At 42.3% G+C, this 24,472-nt stretch overlaps 1 protein-coding gene across 3 annotated transcripts in view; it reads left to right on the top strand.

The window, feature by feature from the left end:
• The window catches only part of FER (FER tyrosine kinase), a 452,282-nt gene that overhangs the window by 120,278 nt on the left and 307,532 nt on the right, over positions 1–24,472 (top strand). For all 3 annotated transcript variants that reach the window (XM_082263755.1, XM_082263756.1, XM_082263757.1), the window contains 2 exons: positions 2,526–2,648; positions 6,497–6,686. In XM_082263755.1, the coding sequence (XP_082119881.1) occupies positions 2,526–2,648; positions 6,497–6,686 (313 nt within the window). The remainder of the gene's footprint in view (positions 1–2,525; positions 2,649–6,496; positions 6,687–24,472) is intronic.

Below are 24,472 nucleotides of genomic sequence, written 5' to 3' on the forward strand. Positions count from 1 at the left end.
AATAAAATGGCGATTGTTGTAATATTTTATGTCACACTGTATTTGCGCAGCAGTCTTTCAAACGCAATGATTAGACTTTAATGAATAAAAAAAAAAAAAAAAAAACATAACAGTAAAGTTATCCCAATTTTTTTTTTTTGTTACACAGAGAATCGTGATCTTTATTCCAAGCTAAAAAATCGTGATTCTCATTTTGGCCAGAATCGTGCAGCTCTAATAAATATATATATATATATATATATATATATATATATATATACACACACACGCATAGCAGCCCACATTACATTATTATATAGCCATCAAGCAGTGTCTACAAAAAATGCAGAAAGCTTGCCAGAGCAGGAACTGCAGGTTAGTCGCATGGTGCAAAAGCAGGATGGATTTCAAGGCCACTGAATTTTAAAAAAATGCTGCATGCACCTTTTTTCTGCGGAAAATTAGGGCATAGCAGCCCGTTCAAATCAATGGGCTGCTATGCCTGTGCAAATGTGGGCCGCCAACCCGCATACATGTGAACCGCCAACCCGCATACATGTGAACCACCAACCCGCATACATGTGAACCAGGCCTAAAGCAATAGTAAAGTCATTTATAAACAACACCTCCTTCAGGTTTAACCACTTCTTGACCACAAGGATTTGCCCTCTTAATGACCAGGCCATCGGATCGGAGCCGAGCGCCAGGACCAGTTATCACCAGTTAGGCCAGACACTGCTTGATGACCTATTTTAGGCCTGGTTCACAGAGTCTGTACTGACTGACTATATAATAATGTGCATAAGTGAACCAAAGCCCCTAAATTCAGCAATGAAATTGAAGTGAGGTGGAAATTTAATAATTTAAATTTAATAATAGAATACCGTGATAATACCGTATACCGTGGCAAAACCTTAATCAATTAATCGCAGCATGAAAATCTGATACCGTCACAAGCCTAGTTGTGCAAGGTATTTACATTTTTGGGCATTGTGCCAGAGGCATAACTAGAACCTTCAGGGCCCCGGTGCAAGAAACCATGAAGGCCACCCTGGACTTCTGGCCAGGGCCCTTCCCTTCAAGCCTGGTGCTCTTCCCACTGATCCTGGTGCCCTTAACTCTTGTTGGGGGGCCCTTTATTACGGTCCCACAGTGGGACTCTTTCACAAGTTCTGCAGTGGGCCCCCTTCCTGCAATTTAGGGGCCTCTCTACAGTGGTGAAATGCCAGTGCCTGGTTGCAAGTGTGACCTTTGCAATCCTGGAAGTTCATCCACTAGTGTCAGTAGTTTTTATTTTTTTGGTATTTTAATTGTATTCGTTTTTATCATTTTATTTTTTTATTTTTTTATACAATGTCGCTGACTAGAACTCTGTCCATTCAGAGAAGGAGCTGGTAAATTACATATTTACCGACCCCTTCCTGGTTCTCTATTGTAACACATCCCCTGCAGCAGCCGGCAGGAGAGGGAAGGGAGCACAGTAGGGGGGGGGGGTTGAGGTACCAGGGGAGCACACTGGGCCCAGAGACAGCAGAACACAAGTGAACTGGATAGGAGGAGTGGCGTAGGCAACATACAGAGGAACCAGTTTCCTCCCATTTTCCTTCTGCAGCTACAGGGGGCAGTGATTTCTCTACATGCTGCCCCAGCCGCCCCCCCTATCTAGGTGTACAGGGGAGCCGCACAGGCCCCCTGGAGCATGGAGCCCGGTTGCAAATGCAACCCCTGTAGTTACTCCCCTGCATTGTGCGCTTCTTGCTGCGGCTGCAGTCAGCTGTTCTTTGCATTGCAAAAGAGGAGCCCAGAGACAGTGAGGAAGGTCTCAGGTTTCTTGTATCATCCCGTAAAGCATGAGTTTACTTTAGAGAGCAGAACTGTTTTGTTTGCGTTGTTAGTCGATTACTTATTAATATAAAAAATGCACCATTTGATTCTTGTGCCGTGCAAGCATCAGAAGTGTACCTAAGGTATTTGGGTTTCCCAAGAAGAGCATATTTGAGACTTAATCCCTTATGTTAGGGTGGGTTTAGCTGTATGGAGAAAGAGTTATAAGGTCAGTTAAGGCATTCACATTGTGAAGCTGTGTATGGGAAGCCTTAGAGATGCTAGATTGTTTCATGCAGCAGTAATTGGCACTTGCAGTTCATCCAATAAACCGTAGTTGAAGTGTACCCTTTCAATTAGCCTTACATTTTTTAATTTAATGTGGAAGTAGTTTAAATTTGATAGGAACCAGTAACATTAATCATTGGTTTAAAGAGCAAGCTGGATATATTTTAAGTTATAGTTTCGAAGGTGCTAGCTTATTGGACTATTTATTAGACTGCCAACCATCCCATTAGATCATATCTATTGCCTCTTAGGCAGTGACCTTGTTAGAATGAAATGTGTAAGCTGCTGCTGGTCCTTGCTTAAAACTCAATAGGATTTATTGTTTTCTGTTTAAATGCCACCTTTGTGGACAGAGATTTGATGTCTGGCTCAATTTACTTGTTTCGGGTTGCCCTCCGTGTCATCTCTAGAATACATCACAATCTATTTTACAGGTTGAAAACTGCATCCGAGGAACTTGCACAGACGCAGCTGTCACTTGTGAACAAAGAGGAACTCCTGGCTGAAAAAGAGAAAGATATTGAAGAATCTGCTAACGCCTGTGAAAAAAAGTCTGAGTAAGTGTCTTGTTTGTATTTCACAACAGGTGGTCAGTCTAATCATGCAACCCTGTGACTTTTCTGTTCTTCCTGACTTATTTCATTGAGGAATTCTACTTTATTTTGTGAGTAGATTTCATATATTTTATTAAAGAACAACTCAAAGTAGCAAGTAAAACTGAAATATGAGATGTAGTTTCTTCCCTACAAATATTGTACCTCTGTTAAAGACCAATTGAACTTTCAGTTTAAATAAATTAAATACATTCCAAGTGCATCACAACAAAAGGTGTGCTAAGTCTTATAGGTTGGTTTTCTTTAAAAACCAGCCACAGCTTGAGTGGGATAGCTTGCCCCCCTTGCCAGCATGCCGCAGAGTGGGACCCTTGGTCTGTGTGTGAAAGCAGTTGTTTCTTTGCTGACATCCAACAAACTCTTTGCTGAGTCAGAGCTAGAGCTCGCCAATCAGCAGGGGCATGCACTTTCTGATATCAAAGCTATAGTTTTGACTCTGTAGGAGGTTTGTCAGATCTTTGCTTTCTCACAGACCGTAATGGTTCCAGTCTGCAGTATGCTGGCAGGGAACAAGCTTTACTACTCAGGCTAAGGCAGTTAGAACAATAAAATGAACTGTAAGGCTTTGCACACCTTTTTGTTTTTTGCATGCACGTTTTTAACACATTTCCATATGCTTTTTTTTTTTACTCTTTCCCATTTTTTCGCCCTCATTCTACTGGGGTCTGGTGCATTTTTGTTGTGTTTTTACTGTGTTCCAGTACAGTTCTGTGCTGTTCTTTTTTAAACTGAAAAGCACTAGAACGTACTGTGCTCGTGTGAACTATGCCATTGGAACCCATATAACCTACTTTACATGTAGAAAGAAAAAACAATGTGGTGTGAATGGACCCTTAGGCTTTTTTCGTTCAGTTTACTAAGATCTAAGGCCCACTCACACTACATGAAGTGCAGTGCTTTTTTTTTTTTTTTTTTTTTTTTTTTTGCATGAAAAACCCATGGAAAGTAGCTTATATAGGTTCCAATGGCAAAACGGGAACTCTGGGCTGTGGTGTCTGATGCATTTGTAACGTTAAATGTTACACCCTGAAAATGGGTGTAAAATGTTACAAAAGTTGAAATTTCTATTAATTTAGGCCTAAAACAGTAGTCGTTTTTCCTGAAAAAAATAAAAAAAGGTCCTTATGCAGATTTAAGCTATGATGTACTGGTATGCAACGCATACTAGTAAATCATGAGAGACAGGTCTACAAATAGAGCCCTCCAGCGAAGGGCTGTCATAGCTCCCCTGGTCCCCGACACTTCCATCTTAACCCAGTAGTCCTTCTGGGTACCAAATCTTTGGCCGATTTGAATGGCCGAACTGCGGTGACGTCACTCCCGTACATGTGCACAGGAGTCGCTTTCCTGTCGCACACAGTGGGCTGTATATGCTGTATGAGCTGCTCATGCACGGCTCTCATCACTTTAACCTCTGCAGGCAGACTTGAATGGGCTGATTGCAAGCAGCACCTGGAGTTTAGAGATGCAGAAAATTATTATTAAAATGACACACATTTCACATGACTGGATATATGAAGTGAATCTTCTCATTTTACTGTGTGACCATTGTGTGATCATTTACAAATCCTTAAATAATTAGATTCATTGTGTTGTATTGTATAGCTGCCATTTACAGTGCCTTGCAAAAGTATTCATTGACTTTTTACCCATTTTGTTACATTACAGCCTTAAAGAGGAAGTAAACCCTCCTCTGACACTTTTACCTATAGGTAAGCCTATGATAAGACTTACCTATAGGTACTGTAAATATCTCCTAAACATGTACCGTTTAGGAGATATTTACCTTACATGCAGCCAGTAACCTCACTGGCGCATGCGCTCTGAAGGAACGGCCGCTGGTGCCGTTTTTTCAGAGCCCCGTGCCATGACTGTCGGCGTGGGAGTGACGTCACCGGGGCTCCGGCCAATCAGATGGCCGGATGCCACGATCCCGGAAGACGGGCGACTGGACATGTCGCCCGTCATACAGGTAAGCGGGCGGCACGGCGGGGGCTCGTTGTAAGGTAAGTATTTCATAATGAGCTAGTATGCAATGCATACTAGCTCATTATGTGTTTCTCTTACAGGTTGCAAAAAAAAAAGTTGTATGGGTTTACAACCTCTTTAAATTCAATGTTTTGTCAATCTAAATTGTATGTGGTGGATCAGAACACGGAGCAGAACAGAAAATTTGGTGAAGTGAAATGAGAAAAATATATACATCAAACTATTATTTAGAAATAGAAAACAGAAAATTGGCATGTGCGTATGTATTCACCCCCCTTTGTTATGAAGCCCATAAAAAGCTCTGGTGCAACCAATTACCTTCAGAAGTCACATAATTAATGAAATGATGTCCACCTGTGTGCAATCTAAGTGTCACATGATCTGTCATTACATATACACACCTTTTTTGAAAGGCCCAGAGGCTGCAACACATAAGCAAGAGGCCACTCTAACCAAACACTGCCATGAAGACCAAGGAACTCTCCAAACAAGTAAGGGACAATGTTGTTGAGAAGTACTAGTCGGGGTTAGGTTATAAAAAAAATATCCAAATCTTTGATGATCCCCAGGAGCACCATCAAATCTATCATAACCAAATGGAAAGAACATGGCACAACAGAAAACCTGTCAAGAGATGGCCGCCCACCAAAACTCACGGAGGGCATTAATCAGATAGTCAACACAGAGACCTAAGGTAACCCTGGAGGAGCTGCAGAGTTCCACAGCAGAGACTGGAGTATCTGTACATAGGAGGACAATAAGCCGTACGCTCCATAGAGTTGGGCTTTATGGCACAGTGGCCAGAAGAAAGCCATTACTTTCAGCAAAAAACAAAATGGCACGTTTTGAGTTTGCGAAAAGGCATGTGGGAGACTCCCAAAATGTATGGAGGAAGGTGCTCTGTTCTGATGAGACTAAAATGTAACTTTTCGGCCTTCAAAGAAAACGCTATGTCTGGCGCAAACCCAAAACATCACATCACCCAAAGAACACCACCCCCACAGTGAAACATGGTGGTGGCAGCATCATGATGTGGGGATGCTTTTCAGCAGCCGGTACTGGGAAACTGGTCAGAGTTGAGGGAAAGATGGATGGTGCTAAATACAGGAATATTCTTGAGCAAAACCTGTACCACTCTGTGCGTGGTTTGAGGCTAGGATGGAGGTTCACCTTCCAGCAGGACAATGACCCCAAACACACTGCTAAAGCAACACTTGAGTGGTTTAAGGGGAAACATGTAAATGTGTTGGAATGTCCTAGTCAAAGCCCGACCTCAATCCAATAGAAAATCTGTGGCCAGACTTAAAGATTTCATTTTACAAGTGCAAACCATCCAACTTGAAGGAGCTGGAGCAGTTTTGCAAGGAGGAATGGGAAAAAATCACAGTGGTAAGATGTGGCAAGCTCATAGAGATTTATCCAAAGTGACTTGGAGCTGTGATTGCCGTAAAAGGTGGCTCTACAAAGTAGGGGGGTGAATAGCTATGCACATTGACTTTTTCTGTTCTTTTGTCCTATTTGTTGTTTGCTTCACAATAAAAAAAAAAACAAAGTTGTGGGCATGTTCTGTAAATTTTAAATGATGCAAATCCTCAAAACAATCCATGTAAATTCCAGGTTGTGAGGCAACAAACCCGAAAAATGCCAAGGAGGGTGAATACTTTTGCAAGGCACTGTATAAACCAATTGTATTCATGAACATGTTGACGTTTTAGTTATTTATTTGGTGAAGAACATTATCAAATATGATGACATCTCCAGTTCATTCAACATATTTTTCCAATTTTTTTTTTTTTTTTTAGTGTTGTGCTTCTCTTAAGTCGAAAACAAGCACTTGAAGAGCTTAAACAGACAATCCAATATCTGAAATGCACAGAAACAAAACTAACTGCTCAGAAGGAGCTTCTGGATCAAAAGGTGCAAGAAAATGAAGGGAAGGAACCTCCCCCTGTAGTGAATTATGAGGAAGATGCTAGATCTGTAACTTCTATGGTGAGCGAGTTATTGGAAACTTTTTCGTAACTGTAGAATGTTTTGTGTTGTACACTTAAACAAAGGAGAATGTAGCCTAATGCATGTCTGCACAATTTGCATTTAAGCTTTTAGGGGTTAGCATTGAATACAATCATTTGGCCATCCTTTTACCTCTAGTAATTAGCCCAGTTCTTTTGTATAATCAAAAAACATGAAATTGCTGCGCATTAAGGTAAAAAACTGTAAAAACAGCAAATATACAGTAGTGGGTACAGCAGCCACACTAATCTGAAATGTAGCAGATTAAAAGAAATAAAAAACAAAACTGTGGCGCTAAGACCCTTAATGAATGACAGTCCCACTTGAGGATGTGTAAAAAGCAATAAAAAAGCAGTCCATGTGTGTCCGTCTCCACATAAAGAAGTAATTCTCGAGCAGAAAACCACCACCAGAAAGCACTCCAACACCAGTACTTCTTACCAAAAGTGATTGATCTCCATCACAGAGATCAAAAGTAGCGCATAACTGGAAATCATGAAGGCTTCTCCAATGCAGTCTTAGTAAGCTCATGAAAGCGAGGCTGGTGTGGGCGGAATCTCACGTCTGAACGAACGTGAGGTAACAGGAAGGAGGGGGAAAAAAAGAGAGAATCTCCGACTGGACCCGAGCGGAGAGGCGGAAGTGCCCGAGGCTGACGTCACGCAGCGGGATCGGCCGAACTCGGTCGTATAGCGCCCCTCAGCCGGTGTAAATGGGGGGTGTAGAACCAGCGCTATGAATAAGAACAGCCAGGCAGTGAAAATATAAAAGGTTGCAGCCACCAACCGACCTCTAAGAAGCTTAGGGGCAGGAATGTAATGTGGGGGTGAAGGGTTGGAAATCGGCGCTACCTACCACATGTGCAACGATGTGAGTAAAAGAGGAAAAAGTGCTTAGTGCATACAAAATAGTGCAAAATGTGACAATTATAATTAATCTTGTAAATGAATAGATAATAAATCCAATAAATAAATAAATAAAAAATAGAAAAAAGTTATTAAATATATGGTGTTTGAAGTGAAGTAAAAAAAAACTAGGTATGTATACAAAGTTAGTGGTTACAATTGCCACTATAAAATGCTGAATGAGGTAGTTGTGAATTAGTCATAAATACTATAAAAATGCCATTTGTATATCCTTTTGTTAAATGCTCATGTAATGTGTCGGTCTGGACACTGGGGGTCACACTTACCCTGGGACACACAGAAGTGTATAAGCCAGATAACAGGAACTAAGTAATTCTCAAACCTGCCTGTTGGTGGTCCCACAGGACCAGAAAGATCCCATCTGGGTGTAAAGGGAAAAATAAAAGATCCTTAGTGTGACAAGTAGAGAGCAAGTATACAAGGCAATAGTATCGACTCACGCTTGAAATTGATGCAGCAGATCTTCTCAGATACTGGCAGTCTGCGCCGGGGAAAAACTACAGCGTTCCAAGCATCGGCGAGCTGCGGACCGGAAGTGACGTGGGTTTCCGTGCTGCTAGTTCCTTTCAACCCTTTCTGCCACTTTCTGACTAACTACACTTGCCCCTGCACATCTCTGCTCTGGACCACCTTTCTGATAGTGACGCCTTTGTAATGTGTCAGCACAGCTTCTAGTAGTCTCATCAGCGTCCGAGTTCAGCTAGAGGAGGAAAGAGTGTGCTGTGCACGCATGCAGTTCAAACAACGTGGAGCTCTTGCTGTGGGTACACAGTTCCAATATCCATCCCATCCTGCAAATGGCAGGCCAGTGGTGGATTGAGGGGTCATCTGTTTTTGTGGAGTGGTTCCCTATCAGCTGCATGTGTAATGGAAAATGTGCACTATTTAAAAGTGGTGGTTTGTACTATTCATTGGGTATGGAATTACACAGGGGGGATTTTGGGAAAATCTTCCTGATGTTGAACGTTAAAGCGTATAGGATAATTAAGTAGTTGCATTTAAATCTATATAAACTATATAGTAAGCAAAATAGAAAACTGTACACATTGTTAAGCTGAAAGATCCAAATCAAACATGTTGCACAAATCATTATTGTGCTATGCTTAATATTGCTCATTAAAAAAAAAAAAAAAAAAAAAGACTTTAATAGTTCTAGTGTTTGATAAATGTACTTTTCTTACTAAGATTTATTTATTTTTTTAAAAAAAGATATGTGCTTTTCCTGTTCACCTTATTTTCAGTGGATATACAGTAAATGCAGTCAAGGCATTGCTGTCCATTTTCGTTTTGTACCACTAGGTGGTGCTGTATGGCCACAAATTACATTTTTTTTTTCCAGCATTGTGTGTAAAGTGGTTAACCAGTTCTGGACCTTGTCCCCTTAATGACCAGGCCATTTTTTGCGATTCGTCACTGCGTTAATTTAATGAAAAATTGCGTGGTCTTGTGACACTGTACCGACATAAAATTAATGTCCTTTTTTCCCACAAATAGAACTTTCTTTTGGTGGTATTTGATCACCTGTGCGATTTTTTTATTTTTTGCGCAGTAAACAAAAAAAAGGAGCGACAATTCTGGAAACAAAAAAAAAAAAATATATATTTTTCACATTCTGCTATATAACAGTCCCCCCCCCAAAAAATGTGTAAATCAAAATGTTTTATCCTTTTAGGTCATTATATATTCTGCTACTTATTTTTGGTATTAAAAAAAATCTGAATAAGCGTATTTTGATTGGTTTGTGCAAAAGTTATCGCGTCTACAAACAAGGGGAAAGATGTCCTATTTTTTGTTTTTACTAGTAATGGCGGCTATCTGTGATTTTTAGCGGGACTGACACATTGCGGCCGACAGATCGCACCCCTAACTGACATTTTTGACACTTTTGGGGGGACCAGTGACTTTACTACAGTAATCAGTGCTAAAAATATGCTCTGTTACTGTAATAATGACAGTGGCGATCAAAGGGTTAAGTGTGAGCCTAGGGGAGTGTGTTCTAACTGAATGAGTGATGGGCTTGTGAAATGACCACTGAGACCTGTCATCTTATGTAGAAGGATCACAGGCGCTCTGTGATAATTTCAGAGATAAGAGCTGTCAGCTGTGTTTACAACAGCTGATCATCTTTCTCTCTCAGCGGGGATCGCCCCCCCCCCCCCCGCTGCCTAGTGGCGCGCACTTGCCCCTCAGAACCATGCGTAGGGCTACGTTGATTCGTGCCGGAGACCCAGCCTGCGGCAGTAAATGTGTGGCGGACGGTCGGGAACTGGTAAAACTGTGTGTGTCCTTGTACTAAAAAAGTGTGTGTGTTCTCTTTAGTTCATTGACGGACACAGCTCCTGGTCTTAACCATTGGGTTATACTGACCCCTACAGGAGTAGAACACTAGGCAGAAAAAGAGTCTGTCTATGCCTATGGGCAGTCCTAGGGGGTATACTCCCTCTCCCTGCTATAGGTACTTAGTTTTTTTTCTGCCTAGTCAGGAGTAAGGACCTTATTCCTTGCTGGTATCTCTGGTCCTGGCAATTTTTTCTTTTTAGATGTAACTTTTTTTTCCTGGTCTTTTTCTGTGAGATCTACAACCAACTGCTGGACTGGGCGACGGGCTGGATAATCTAGATCAAGTGGTCACCCCAGTCTCGCTAGCGAGCGCGTGCAGGCCTCAGCTCCCCGCTAGGTCGACCTGCGACATAGCCTCCCTGGATGGGTGGCTGGCCTGCGAGTTAAAAAGGCCCTGCGAGGTGGCAATCGACCGGGTCTCGGCCCGAGTCACAGCATTCCTCTTCGCCCACAGCCCCCATTTTGATAGTAAGGGGTTCTGTCTGGAGCAGTGCCCACCTGGGTTCTGGTATGGTGGGTAGCTGCCCCCCCTCCCCCTGGAGGGTTTTGGGGTTGTCGTGGGCCCCTCCTTCGGACCCCTGGGTTTCCCTCATTCTTGTGAGGCAACCCCCCCTTCATCTGTCCCCCCATCCTACCCCCCCTTTTCACTTATGCTGGGGCTGTGTGGGTGGTCTGGTCTACCTCCTGGTATGGGGTCAAGGCATTATGCTGGCGATAAGGGGGCGGGTGCGCCACCGGATAATCGACTGTGCAGGGGGTTTGGGGCTTGGTGGGGTTGTACCTGCCAGGGCCTGTTCTTGACGCCTAGGGATCCCCGTTGTGCCACGTGGGGCTGCCATTTTGTTGTTGCCTGTGTGCTCAAATGCACGTTGGCCATGTTTGTGTAGTCCGGCGGACATTTTAGTGTGGTTTTCAATTGAAAATAGTGGTGGCCATGACTGTGGAGCCCTGTGAGCAGCAATTTTGGCAGTGGGAACCCCTCCTCATCTCCTGGTGCTGACTCCTGGATCTCTTTACTTCCTGATCACCGCTTGTGGGGTGCAGATTATCCTGGTGGCTGTGGGCGCCTTTTTCTGCTGGGTGGTGAGTCTGGTGAAGTCCTCTCCCTCTTTGCTGAGGATCACTTAGTGCTTTGTGCGTGGCGACCGGGTGGTGCTGCCAGCGCGGTGGGGGCTGTCACTTTGCAGTGTTTTACACTTTTTGTGGGGTACCCCTGGTGACTCATGGAGTCTTTGGAACACATCTCCCCACCTGGTCTAGTCTACCTTCTGGTATGGGGGCAGGGCACTATGCTGGCTCTGGTTTCTGGATTGAACAAGGCAACCGTGATTCCAGTTGAAGAGTCCTTGGCCTTTAAGGATCCAGCAGACAGGAAGGCAGAGGCTGTGGCCCGCAATATGTACACTCTGGCTGGTTCGGCACTGAGGCCGGTCCTAACCATTGCCCTGGTGTTGCAAACTCTGAGTGTGGTAAGCATTTACACCATGACCTGAAGGGAGAACAGCTCCCCCTGCCTTTGCTGAGCTGGCAGACTAGCTGGTCCAGGGGCTGCAGTTTATCTGTGATGCCTCTTTGGATTCAGCTCCCCTAATGGCTCGGCTCTCTATTTCGGCAGTGGTCCTTCGGCATGTCTTTTGGCTCAAATGCTGGTCTGCGGACTAGAGTTGGAAAAAGGCCTTGACTGATCTCCCCTTTCTAGGAGATCGCCTGTTTGGAGCTACCCTGGATGACGACATTAAAGGTCTCACATGGGGGAAAGAGTACTTTGCTTCCGCAGGCTACTAAGGATAAGGACCCTCGTCGTAGATGTGGGCCTTCCTCAGCGCATACGTTTTTTTGTCCCTTAGGGTTGAATGGCCAGGGCTCAAAGCCTTTCAGGGCCTCCTCTGGAGGATCCAAATGAACTTGGTCTGGCAAGCCGAGAGCGGGCTTCTCCAGACCCATGGACAAGGCTCCTTCAGCATGAAGGGGTGCCCTCACCCGTGTGGGGGGGGGGGGTGTCTTCGCTGGTTTCCAGACCCGTGGACTTCCCTGGTACAAGACAAGTGGGTCCACAAAGTCATTAGGTCCGGCTACAAGATCGACTTTCGCTCTTGTCCCCAGCAAGGTTCTTTTCTTCCAACTTGTGCATGTCCCCAGACCGCTTACAGGGTCTTCTTGGGCCGGTACAAGACCGGTTACTTCAGGGGGTGATTGTCCCAGTTCCGACTTTAGAAAGTTTTCAGGGTTTTTACTCAAACCTGTTTACAGTCCCCATGAAGGAAGGCAAGGTGTGTCCAATCCTGGACCTAAAGGAGCTGAACTGCTTTTTGCGGGTACAGAAGTTCAGGATAGAGTTCATTGGCATGGTATGGGCATCCGTGCATCAGGGGGATTTTCTTGCCTCTATCAACATCAAGAATGCTTACCTTCACATTCCAATATGTGCCAGTCATCGGCTCTTCCTCCGCTTTGCCATAGGAAAGGAGCATTATCAGTTTGTGGCGTTACCCTTTGGTCTTGCCTCTGCTCCTTGGGTCTTCACAAAAGTGTTGGCCCCTGTGTTAGCTTTGCTACGCCAGCAGGGGATCGCGGAACTGGGATACTTGGATGACCTCCTTCTGCGAGCAGAGTTTCCTACTGCTCTGGTGGAAAACCTGGAGATCACAGTACGAACTCTGAGAAAGCTGGACTATCTGGGTCTGACTCTGGACTTTGCCTTAGCCAGAGTGCTCCTTCCTCTGGACAAGCTCCAGAAATTGCAGGCTGCAATTCATCTCCTGCTGTCCAGCAGATGGCCATCCCTCCCGACTTTCTTGCGGATGCTGGACCTGAAGGTGTCTACCTTTTTAAGGTGTTTCCATTTGCACAGTTCCATACGCGGTCCCTGCAAAGGGAGATTCTGGGCAAATGGGACACAACTCTGCAGTCTCTGGACAATCAGATCTGGCTAAGCCGGGAATTGAAGGAGTCCCTGATATGGTGGCTTCATTCTCTGGCGTTTCGGCTATGCAAATCCTTCCTCCCCTTGTATTAGACAGTGATCACTACGGATGCCAGCCTGTCTGGCTGGGGATGCATCTTTGGCAAAAATTCTGCTCAGGGGCTCTGGACACTGGAAGAGTCCAGACTAATGATCAATGTCTTGGAAATCCTTGCAATTAGACTATGCCTTGACCATTGGATAGATTGTCTTCAGGGATGCCCAGTGCACTTTCAGTCAAATAATGTCAATCACCAGGGGGGCACAAGAAGTGTCCTGGTGGGTCGGGAAGTAGCCGGTATTCTAAGGTGGGCAGAACAGTTTGTTCCAGCCCTCTCCGCTGTAAACATTCCCGGGTTGGAAAACTGTCAGGCGGATTATCTCAGTTGGCAGGCATTGGACCAAGGGGAGTGGTCCTTTCATCCGGAGGTGTTTCAGAAGTTGTGTCTCCGGTGGGGCATTCCCCGGAGGTGGATCTGTTGGCTTCTTGGCTCAACAGAAAGGTGTAGAGGTTTGTGGCTTGGTCACGGGATACTCTGGCGGACGCCACAGACACGCTGATGGCGCCTGATTTAGGGCTTCCCTCTCAAGCTTCTGCCAAGACATCTACGCAGGATTGAGGCAGAAGGGATTCTGGTCATCTTAGTCACCCCAGATTGGCCTTGCTGGGCTTGGTACGCCGATCTGGTGTGGCTGGTCGCTGACCTTCACTAGAGGTTTCCTCTAGGGGAAGATCTGCTGTCCCAAGAACCAATCTTCCATCCTGCTTTACAGTCGCTGGCTTTGACGGCTTGGCTGTTGAACACCAGGTGCTAATGGATAGAGATTTGTCTGCGTCAGTGATTCTAATGCTGTTAAAAGCTAGAAAATCTACCTCTAGCAAGCTCTTCCATCGTACTTGGAAGACTTACATTGCGTGGTGTAATTCTCTTGGGATTCATCCTCGCTCTTTCTCGCTGGTTCGGATCTTAGCCTTCCTTAAACAGGGGGTTGAGCAGAAACTGGCTTGAGTACTATCAAGGGTCAGGTGTTGGCCTTAGCGGTCTTCTTTCAATGGCCTTTGGCCAAACACTCCCTGGTGCATACTTTTCTTCAGGGAGTTAGGCACTTGGCCCCTCCAGTGCAGTCTGTTGCTTTCTTGGGACCTCAATTTTTGGTGCTCAGTCTTTCAGAAGTCTCCATTTAAAAATCTTCGGGACATTCCCTTGCTTCTGCTGTCCCAGGTGGTGGCCTTTTTGGTGGCTATCCCTTCTGCGCGCAGGATGTTGGAATTGGTGGCGTTATTTTGTTGTTCACCTTACTAGGTGGTTCTTCATCCCTGTTCATCGTTCCTTCCAAAGGTTGTCTCTGATTTTCATTTGAATGAAGACATTGTGTTGCCTTCCCTGTGCCCCAAGCCAAAACATCCGAAGGAAATTGCTTTGCATGCCCCAGATGTGGTCCAGGCGATTCGGGTGTACCTTGCAGCTACGGAGTCTTTTAGGAAGTCTGACTCACTATTTGTGCTTATAGATGGGCCTTGTAAAGGGTTGTCTGCTTCCTCTGCGACCCATTTCCAGATGGATCAGACAGACGGTGATTCAGGCCTATTCCATCAAGCGTCAGGTTCCTTCTTTCCCAGGCAAGGCGCACTCTACTTGGGCGCTCAGTGCCTCCTGGGCCTTGCGTCATCAGGTGTCAGTGACGCAAGTTTGCAAGGTCGTCGGTGTACACTTTCTCAAAGTTCTATAAACTGGATGTGTTGGCATCTGCAAATGCTTCCTTTGGTTGAATGCACAGAGATCTTGAATGCACAGATACCGTGACGAGATCCTGAGGCCCATTGTTGTGCCAATCACCCACGACCATTACCTCATGTTGCAGCATTATAATGCTTGGCCCCATGTTGCAAGGATCTGTACACAATTCCTGGAAGCTGAAAACATTCCAGCTCTTGCATGGCCAGCATACTCACCGGACCTGTCACCCATTGAGCATGTTTGTGATGTTCTGGATCGGCGCATACGAAAGCGTGTTCCAGGTCCTGCCAATATCCAGCAACTTTTGCATAGCCATTGAAGAGGAGTAAACCCAACATTCCACAGGCCACAATCCACAACCTGATGCAAAGAAGGTGATGCATTGCGTGGGGCAAATGGTGGTCACACTAGATACTGACTGGTATTCAGACCCCCCCCCCCACAATACAGCAAAACTGCACATTTTAGTGTGGCCTTTTATTGTGGCAAGCCTAAGGCACACCTGTGCAATAATCATGCTGTCGAATCACCATCTTGATATGCCACACCTGTGAGGTACATGGATTATCTTGGCAAAGGAGAAGTGCTCACTAACATCGATTTAGACAGATGCAGGAACAATATTTGAGAGAAATAGGCCTTTTATGTACATAGAAAAAGTATTCGATCTTTGAGTTTAGCTCATGAAAAATGGGGGCAAAAACAAAAGTGTTGCGTTTACAATTTTGTTTAGTGTATATTTGTTTTTGCTGCCTACTATTTTTACTTTTTATTCTGATTTCACTTAGCTGATGGGTCACATCAGGCAATTTTATAGCTGTATGTGAAGTTTTGTTTTCATTTACTTTATACGAGTGAAAGCAGAATACTTTAATGTGAAAGAAATGTAACTTCTCAAACAGAGCTGGACAAATGGCAGGTAGTCATTGTGACTGAACGTTATAGCTTTTTTTTTAACCTTTTTTTATTGTTTTCCGTGAAAGTAAATGTGTTCTGGTTTTGAGATCACACTTGACTGTCTTAGTACTTAATTATTTGTTCCCTGAAATTCTCTGTAGTATTCATTTTCAACAAGTGGCTTTGGGTCACATGTGACTCTTACCTTCCTTCACTGGAGCTTGTGACAACCTCTCATCTGGAGCTCTGGTTTAAATTCTGGCCTTTGTAAGTGCCTGCTGCTCAATTTGCTTTGAAAGGAATCTCTAGTCTGATTTCTTTCTTTTTTTGTTTCTGTGTGAGTTCTCCAGTCTGGCTGCATGATCCGGCAGCTCTGGATCCCTTGTGTAAGGGATCACTAATCAATGGCTGTGACATTACCCATTGCTCCCTCCTTCCAGACTCTTGCTGACAGGAGCCGTAGCTGTAGGATTACGTGACCAGACTAGAGCAGATTAAAAATAGGCAAGTACATATCTTTTTAACTGGGTATGCAGAATAGGTGGGGGTCTGTTTAAGAATAGTTAACATTGTCCTTATGTCCCTTTAAAAGGGTAAGTTACCCACTTGCTGCCAAATGCCGTACCTGTACATCATTTGACTTCAAGTGGTCGTGCCGTTTTTTAGAGCCGACAGTCGGCTCTTTTGCAAAACCAACTGATGTGGCTAAGTAGCCACTCAGCTTTTATTACAAGCAACAGGAGGGAACATCCCACAGCCTTCTGCTGCTCGCCCGGGCTCTCCCATCCAACTGAAATTTATGTTGTTTATCAGTGTTGTGCACACATTTTTAAAGCGTGATATGTTTATCTATTTACTCAGTGTGACATCAACTTTTATATTTTACAACCAAAATTGGGTTATGTATTGTGTTTCTTTGCATTAAAATTTTTAAACGTATATTTAAAAAAAAAAAAAGAATTTGCCCTTAAAACTGCATTTGAAAAACTGATGCGCAAATACTATGTGACCTAAAAAATTAAAAATCCACCAATTTATACTCTTGGGTCTTTGCTTTAAAAATATATAGTGTTTGGGGGTTCTAATTCTTTTTCTAGCAAAAAAAAAAACAAACAAACATAACTTCACTTGTAAACAATCAGTGCCAGAAAATGCCTGGTCTGGCAATTGGTTAACTTTTGTATTAAAATGTAATATGCAGTAAAGGGTCCCCAGTATTTTATAAAACTTTGCTCGGTGGAAGAAGAAACACTCGCTCTAAGTCAGGGGTGTCCAAACTATGGCCCTCCAGCTGTTCAGGAACTACAATTCCCATGAGGCATTGTAAATCTCTGACATTCACAGACATAACTAGGTATGATGGGAATTGTAGTTCCTGAACAGCTGGAGGGCCATAGTTGGGACATAGCTGCTCTAAGTGATGTATCTGTAGGCCAAAGTGGCTCCCCTGAAGTATGTCCAGAAAACATTAATTTAGTGAGATCCACCATGTCCTTTTCAGAATCTAGGACAGGGGAACCATTCGTCACAGCACCTGTATCTAAGGTATGAGTGTGCAGTGCTCTGTGCTCTACATCTGACATAAAACTGCTCATGCTAAGCTCGCTTCTCTTCCTCTTTACTGCAGTGGGTGAGATGAAAGGAGGTAGAGCGAACTGCTCGTTAGGTGGTATGTCCGAGAAAGTGCACTTTTTCCTTTGATGCTGGAGCTGAGTCTAAACGGTTCAAATAGATTCTGCACAGGACGCGGTGGATCTCTCTGAATGGAAGATTTTTTGGCCTGATTTCTAGGGAACCACCTTTGGTCGATGGGAAAACCATTTAAAGGTTAATAATGCTTTTGAATCCTACAATGAAAATGTTCCCTATCAACACCCTCCCCACAACTCCAGTTCCCACTTCACCCAATTGTTATTTCCTAAGTTGTCCGCTGCCCACATCTCAGTCCATACACAGCCCTGGAGACTGTGTTTTAGAATATTGTTGGCACAGTCATATGACCATGCTGAAAAATTGCCGCACGCCATTGCCAATATTATTCTAATAATAATTTTCTGCACATAACGGAAATGTAAGAAATGCTCTAGTTCATAAGGGATATACAAGTGTGACAGCTGAATTGGTTAAAGGGCACCTGATCTAATTGGGTAACAACTTTTATGTGTGCCCTTTAATACATTTAGGGCCCTTTCATACGGGCCATTTCCAGTCCGATCTGAAGGGGATCCATGAACAGTACATGTTTGTAACATCCATGTCAGCTCAGTTTTTTTCTGCAGGAGCTTTCTAAACTGATATTAGATTTATCTCTTAGTTCTAGCCAGATGTAAATGGACTAATGTTTGTTTATATAAGACCACCTACAATCTGTCGTAATTAGATCACAGAAAAACAGAAAATAAGTGGATCTGAACTTGCTGTGTGAAAGGACCCCCATTCAGGACCAGCTAGCACTGTGTGAAAAAGCAGCTGCCTCTTTTATTTAATACCCGACTGTGCCAATTTTTCTTGCCATGTTTCCGATATTTTCTTACAAGTCTTTCCTATTTCTATGGGGGAACTTTTTATTATTCTTTTAAAGAAGAAAATTTTCTTCAAAGTTAAACCCTGGGAAATCTAAAAGTCCCCTTTGCACTGTTAGGGGTTAACAGCTGGTCTCTGTTCAGAGGATTGGGTAAAGCACTCTTGCTTACCAGATTCTCCTTTCTCACACTCCTTTGTGTTTTTAGATTGGACCCTGCAGCCCCTTCTCCCCTGCTAATTAGCAGTCTAGGTTCCTCCGACATCATCAAGAAGGATGTAGGGCCCATAGCTTTGCTCTGGATGTGAGGACACCGAGGGCAGTCCACTGCCAGGGCGTAGGGGGGGCGCCATCTGCTTTTCTCCTTCCCTATACAGAAATGAACAGCAAACTCATGCAGTATGAGCAAACCCCGCTACTGGATTGACTTATCGATTTACCCAAGCTGATTTTTAGGCTTTTGCATTCTGATTAAGCAAATACAATATTAAAATTTTACTTTCATCAGCCATTTTGATATGTCTATGTTTTTGTATTTTGGATCGTTTACTTGATGTATTATTCAGCTATAGTTCGTCTTCAGCACACAGATGGATGACTGGCTTTCTGCTCAGTGGCTTCTGATCTCTTATTAAAAATGTTTTTGTCTACTATGACAAGCAGTTTAGTCCAGTGCTGTATTGATATGTTTAAATTGGTCATAGTGGGGATCATGTTCCAATCTTATATCCTTTTTTTTTTATTAAGTATTCTCCCAAAACACTCAAGATTTTCTTGGTGCTGCTTCTTGGTTAAGGAGAGGTGAGCTTTGATTTACTTGATTAGCAACCTACCACAAGTGTTTTTCTGATTGGGAAGTCGTTATCATTAACTTTTGTTTTGAAGCCTGCAGTTCATAGGATGTTTATAGTGTATCTGTAGTCCAAACTCTTTTTTTTTTTTTTTTAGTTTTGGTTGTAGTGAGGAAATGTTAGGACCCCTATTGTACAGCTGTCGGAGGCTGTGCTAGAGTTCCCCTCATTTTCTGTTCTTTGGCCAATTGTTGATCAGAGAGGGAGTGAGGAAAATCTGTACCAGGGAAAGAAGCGGACAGAGGTTCTAGCCTTCCACTTTAAAGTGGTTGTAAAACAATCACCTTGTAAAACAAATCATTCAGTTTAAAATAATAACTTTTTTCCCTTTTTTATAAGTGATCACATTCCCTCTGTTCTCAGCTGCAGAAGAACTGGGGGGGGGGGGGAGGAGAAGCAGCAGCACACTGAGCTTCGCAGTGAATGGCTGTGCAGTGGGGAGGAGGTATGAGTACATGTCTGATCATTGGAGGAGAATACACCAAGCTCCCAGCATAGCTAGAGAACTGAACTCCATGTGTTCTCCTGCTTAGTGTGGTCAGTTTTAAATAGGAAAGCAGAGGGACTGGCAAAAACACAAGGGATTTCACACAAAGCGATACATAGAGAACAGGATATATTCTCATACAAGTATATGGTACAGCAGACATTTATCTGGAATATGAAGTGTTGGGGTAACAAACACTTTTAAAGTAGTTGTAAACCTCAGATATGAAATATTGCCTAAGTACATCCCTCTATAGTGTGTACTTGTCTCAAGTAAGAGCACTGTCATTTCTGTCTGCTGCTTTGTACTATGCCATCAGCATGAATCACTTGGGACACGTTTTCCTGACACCAAGAGAAAAATTGTGACAGGGAGGGACTTCCAGCTGTTTGACAGCTTCTGCTCTGTTCCTGTATGCTGGGGGTGTGTTCTTTCCCTCCCATCAGCTGTCAGAGCTCTCCTTACTGAGCTTTGCAGAGTGTGACTTCCGCTCTCCGCCCCCTATATAGTACCGTTCAGACAAGCTTTATAATTTTCCGGACTTTGAAAAAATTAAAGCGAAGACTGCTGATAAACAGGTACAACTTACGTAGAAGGGTTTGTTTCATTCCTGTGTATCACCTGCGGTCTGTCACTTCACTGGGTATATGTAAGAGATTACAACCACAAAAAGCACATTTCTATGCTGCTGTCCTGGAGACAACCTTTTTCCCAGGGAGAAAGTAAAGGAATCTCTTCAACAGAACCTCAGATGGCAGTAAAGGCCTAAGGGTTTTAATTACTTCCCAGTTTATTCCAAAATGTTTTTTTTTGTAAAGATGGGTCTTAAGAATGGCTTTGTTACTTTTATGTTGTCCGCCTGGAAAAATCTGGACAGACTTTTCTGTTTTCCCCTGGAAAAGTGTGTGTTTTTAATGCTTTAGTAGGATCCTAAAGCCTCAGAAATTCCTGGCTAATGGGCATCCACAACCTATTTTTTTTCCTAATATCTCATCTCTTCAAGCATTTGTTATCTTTGTTATATTTGGATAGGTGTCTTTAATTTGTTGGCTGATGCCTTTAGAAAGGTTTACTGAGCTCATCCTAAATTGTGTTAAGCTGTTGTCGATGTGTATATGTGTTTGAAGATTGCCTGCAACCTAGTGTTAATTTCTGGGAAATTTGATAAACTGGTGCAGTAGCTGTAGCACACACCACAACAAAACTTGTCAAGTTCATGAAGCCAAGCATTGTTAATTTCCTCAGCGAAAATATTTTCGTTCACTAAATTAACACGATTTTAGTCGACTAACGCTAAAACAACTCAGATGACTAAAATATGGCTAAAACGAAGACTATTACTAAAACGAAATCAAAATTTGACGTTCAAAGTAACACTGCACTACCACATAAGAATACCTAAGGGGCATCTACTGAGCTGCTGAAAGAAAAAAAAAAATTAAGAAAAAGGCTTTTCATAGTTTTTTTTTCCTTAATATTTAATGTTGGTAATATATTCAGGTAATATGTGCAATGTCATTACAGCCAATAGAGCTTGTGTTATTTATTTATTTTTTTTTTAAGATTTTAAAGTTGCACTTCTGTTTGTCAAAAATATAGATATTTTTTGTTTATGAAACCTGGTTTTATTTAATAAAGACATTGTATATCACAACGGCTAAAACTGTAGTGCATGTTCAATACGTAATGCCATAAATAATATGTTATTAGATTTTTACTTCAGGAGTATACTGTAGTGAGTTTGGCAATTCTAGAGAAATGCTTAAATAATGTATTTAATTTATTTAATCCCATTCGATTTTAGTCGAGTAAAATGTGACTAAAAATATGAGTAAAATTAAAAATTCCGATCACTAAAATACAACTAAAATGGCTTTTTAGTCAAAAGACTATGACTAAAACTAAATCAAAATTTTACATTAAAATTAACAGTGAAGCCAAGCCAGTGTTCTGGCTGTCACAACCGGTTTATTTTCTAAAGCTGGCCGTATACTATGTGTACAATATTGTGTAGGAAACGTGGTGCTCTCGTATTGCGGAGGCTGCCCATTTACTCCTGGGTTTGAAGACACTTCTATTCCAGGAGCCAACCAGCAGCTGGATAATATGACCTACCTCACCGCCGCAAGATACAGCAGAAGTGCACCTGTTTAATGGCCAAAAAAGGTTAAAAAAAAAAAAAAAAACTCTGATAAAAAATTTAAACAAATAAACATAATTCATGGCAATGTGATCAGCAATGCGGGGGATGGGGGGGGTGATTAATGGCCAACTTCAAAAATACGATGGAACTCTGCTTAATTGGACACAATTAGACTAAACGGCATATATAGTTGAATCTCCTGCTGGGGCTATTCTGATGGCTAGCTCCAGCAGCAGTCAAAGTGCAGTGGGTGCTGTCATACAGTGACCGAAGCTAATTGTCTGCAGTTACTGTTTGGCCTGGAATCTACTGCTTCCTCAATTTTTCAGATTTCAGGCATCCCCTGCAATAAACTTTCATTTTTGGTGAGATACTCCCAATAGGAGCACGTCTAAAGGAATGCAGACCCATCAGCTTTCCTCATTAGAGCCCTGCAGCTGCCACAGCTGATAGATGATTATGAAACCACTCCCACTTGACCCATTCAGCACAGAGGAACAAACAATGATTTCTTCAGAATAACAAAAGGTAGGAATCTGCAACAGTTTGTTAAAATCCCTGTAAAGTACAGGGATCACCAAGAGGGGAAGGTTTTTTTTCTTTTTCCTCAACACAAGTGGAGTTAGGCTTTAAATGTGTCTCACTTAGAAGGAAAGAAAACCAATGCAGTAATTCTCACTACCCGATAGTGAACTGCCATAGTTGCAACGATCAGTCTCTGATTCTACTTCAAGGCTAGGTTAGCAATTTCAGTTTTTGCTTTATTACTTTTTCACTTGACGTCCCTTCTATTAAAAACCAGGTTAAATGAGTTGTAAAAGACAATATTTAAAACAAATGGCATTGAATCTCATTGTAGAGAAGAATATTTAAAATGCAGGAGAAAGAAATAAAATTTACAGGATTTAATCAGCTTAAGTTGCTCACTATCTTATTTCTTCTTTACCGTTTGTCAGAATGAAGCCTCTGGCCATAAACTATTGTCAGGATTTTCTATCAATTGGTAAATGAATGCAGAGTGCAGCCCTGGAATAGAGCTGGATATGTGATAAAAATGCCTATTGTATATAGTATATTGTAGACATTTACCTGCAGTGCTTGCATTACTGTCAGAACAGTGCCAGAAAAATAATGGAAATCCATTTATTAATGTCAGAATAATCAAAGCGAGTATTAGGGTGTTTAGATCATTTGCCGCCTGTTTTGTTTTACTATCATTTTTCCAACAAAAAAACATTTTGTCTTCTATGGTAATTCCTGTGACTTTTTTTTTAGTTTTGCAAGTCTTCTTTTACTCATCATTGTCATGACCAATTAAGGAGCTGAAAGCTGATGACAGTTGGGGCCTGCCCTTTTCACACGGATGTTAATTGCCAAACAGAAGACCTTCAGATTCTTGTCTTGGTAGGATTCCTTGCCTGTAGTGCCTTAGTATTGTTGTTCTTAGTATTGCCAGAGGCAGCAATGTAATTTCTGCCCCTGGTGTGAAGTCTCTTCCACCAACTGTTGTAGCTGTTCTTGATGCTACATTTACAACATAAGCAGTGCAGGGATGCAGTTTCTACATTGGCGTGGCTGGAGGCTTCTGATGGGCTGTGAGAAAAGAGAAAAACTTTGTTAGGTGACCTGTTATGTGACTTGATTTTTCCTAAAAAAACAAAAAACAAATAGTGAAGCGCTTTCAATCTGAAAATCTGTGTAACGTGTAATAAATAAAAAATCTATATACAAATTAGAGCTGCACGATTCTGGCTAAAATGAGAATCCCGATTTTTTTGCTTAGAATAAAGATCACGATTCTCGGCGCAACATCATCTTTTACATTATATAAAAAAAACAATTGGGCTAACTTGTATTTTTTCCTCAAAAAACTGCGTTGGAAAGACTTCTGCACAAATACCGTGTGACATAAAAGATTGCAGCGATCATCATTTTATTCTCTAGAGTCTCTGCTAAAAAAATATATATAATGTTTGGGGGTTCTAAGTAATTTTCTAGCAAAAAATACTTTAAGAGGTTAAACTGCTCTCCCTTACAGCCGGAAGTTCATTCCTTTGATCTAAAGAACGAAAAGATACATTGTAAAGCATTTTGTTTATACTTATCTAGCAGCTTTAAGAATAGACTTGTATAGAAAAGTGATAGCAGAAAAAGACCATAGTCCATCGAGTCTGCCCATTTTTATTTCTTTTTATATTTTGTTTAACAATGTTGATAAACATTTGCCGAAGACTTTTTTTTTTTTTTACAGCTGTGAGTGAGCAGAAAACGGCTCAGTAAGAATCGAGGACATGCAGTTTTTGCAGTTTTAAGATCGTCAGGGGGGTGAATCGAGATCGCGATTTTTTTAACGATTAATTGTGCAGCTCTAATACAAATCAATCAGTACAGTGTCCAATAAATATTAATTTTGTACAAATCTATCACATGCAAAAAAACAAAAAATATGTGCAGCAAGATTAAACGCCTAAATAGTCCAAATAATAGTCCCATACACCATGCGATTTTTGTGCAATCAACGAACAATATCCGAAAATCTTGCTCAAATCCGTTAATATCTTCCAGTTTGAAACACCACAGTGCCCTTCACCAACCCTTGTGGGTACTCTTTCACCTGGTACTTTGAACACCAATAATATGAGGTCAAATGCACTCGGTAAAAATTGTCATTCCTTCTGAGCATCAATGGAATTCAATCTCTAAGGAGCACATGAACCAAAAAGGAAGCCCAAACATCCAATAGTGTAGACTGCTTATTCCATGTTTATTAAAAATTAGTAATGCACTTACATAAAATCCATAGATACAGGCATGACATTAAAAACTAGCAAAACACTGCTCTCTAAAATTACACATTTTTATTTTTTATTTTTTTACCGTATCTGCATTTTGGGTAGTA

This window comes from Pelophylax lessonae (genome assembly GCF_965119305.1).
Source record: "Pelophylax lessonae genome assembly, chromosome: 1".
NCBI lineage: Eukaryota > Metazoa > Chordata > Amphibia > Anura > Ranidae > Pelophylax > Pelophylax lessonae.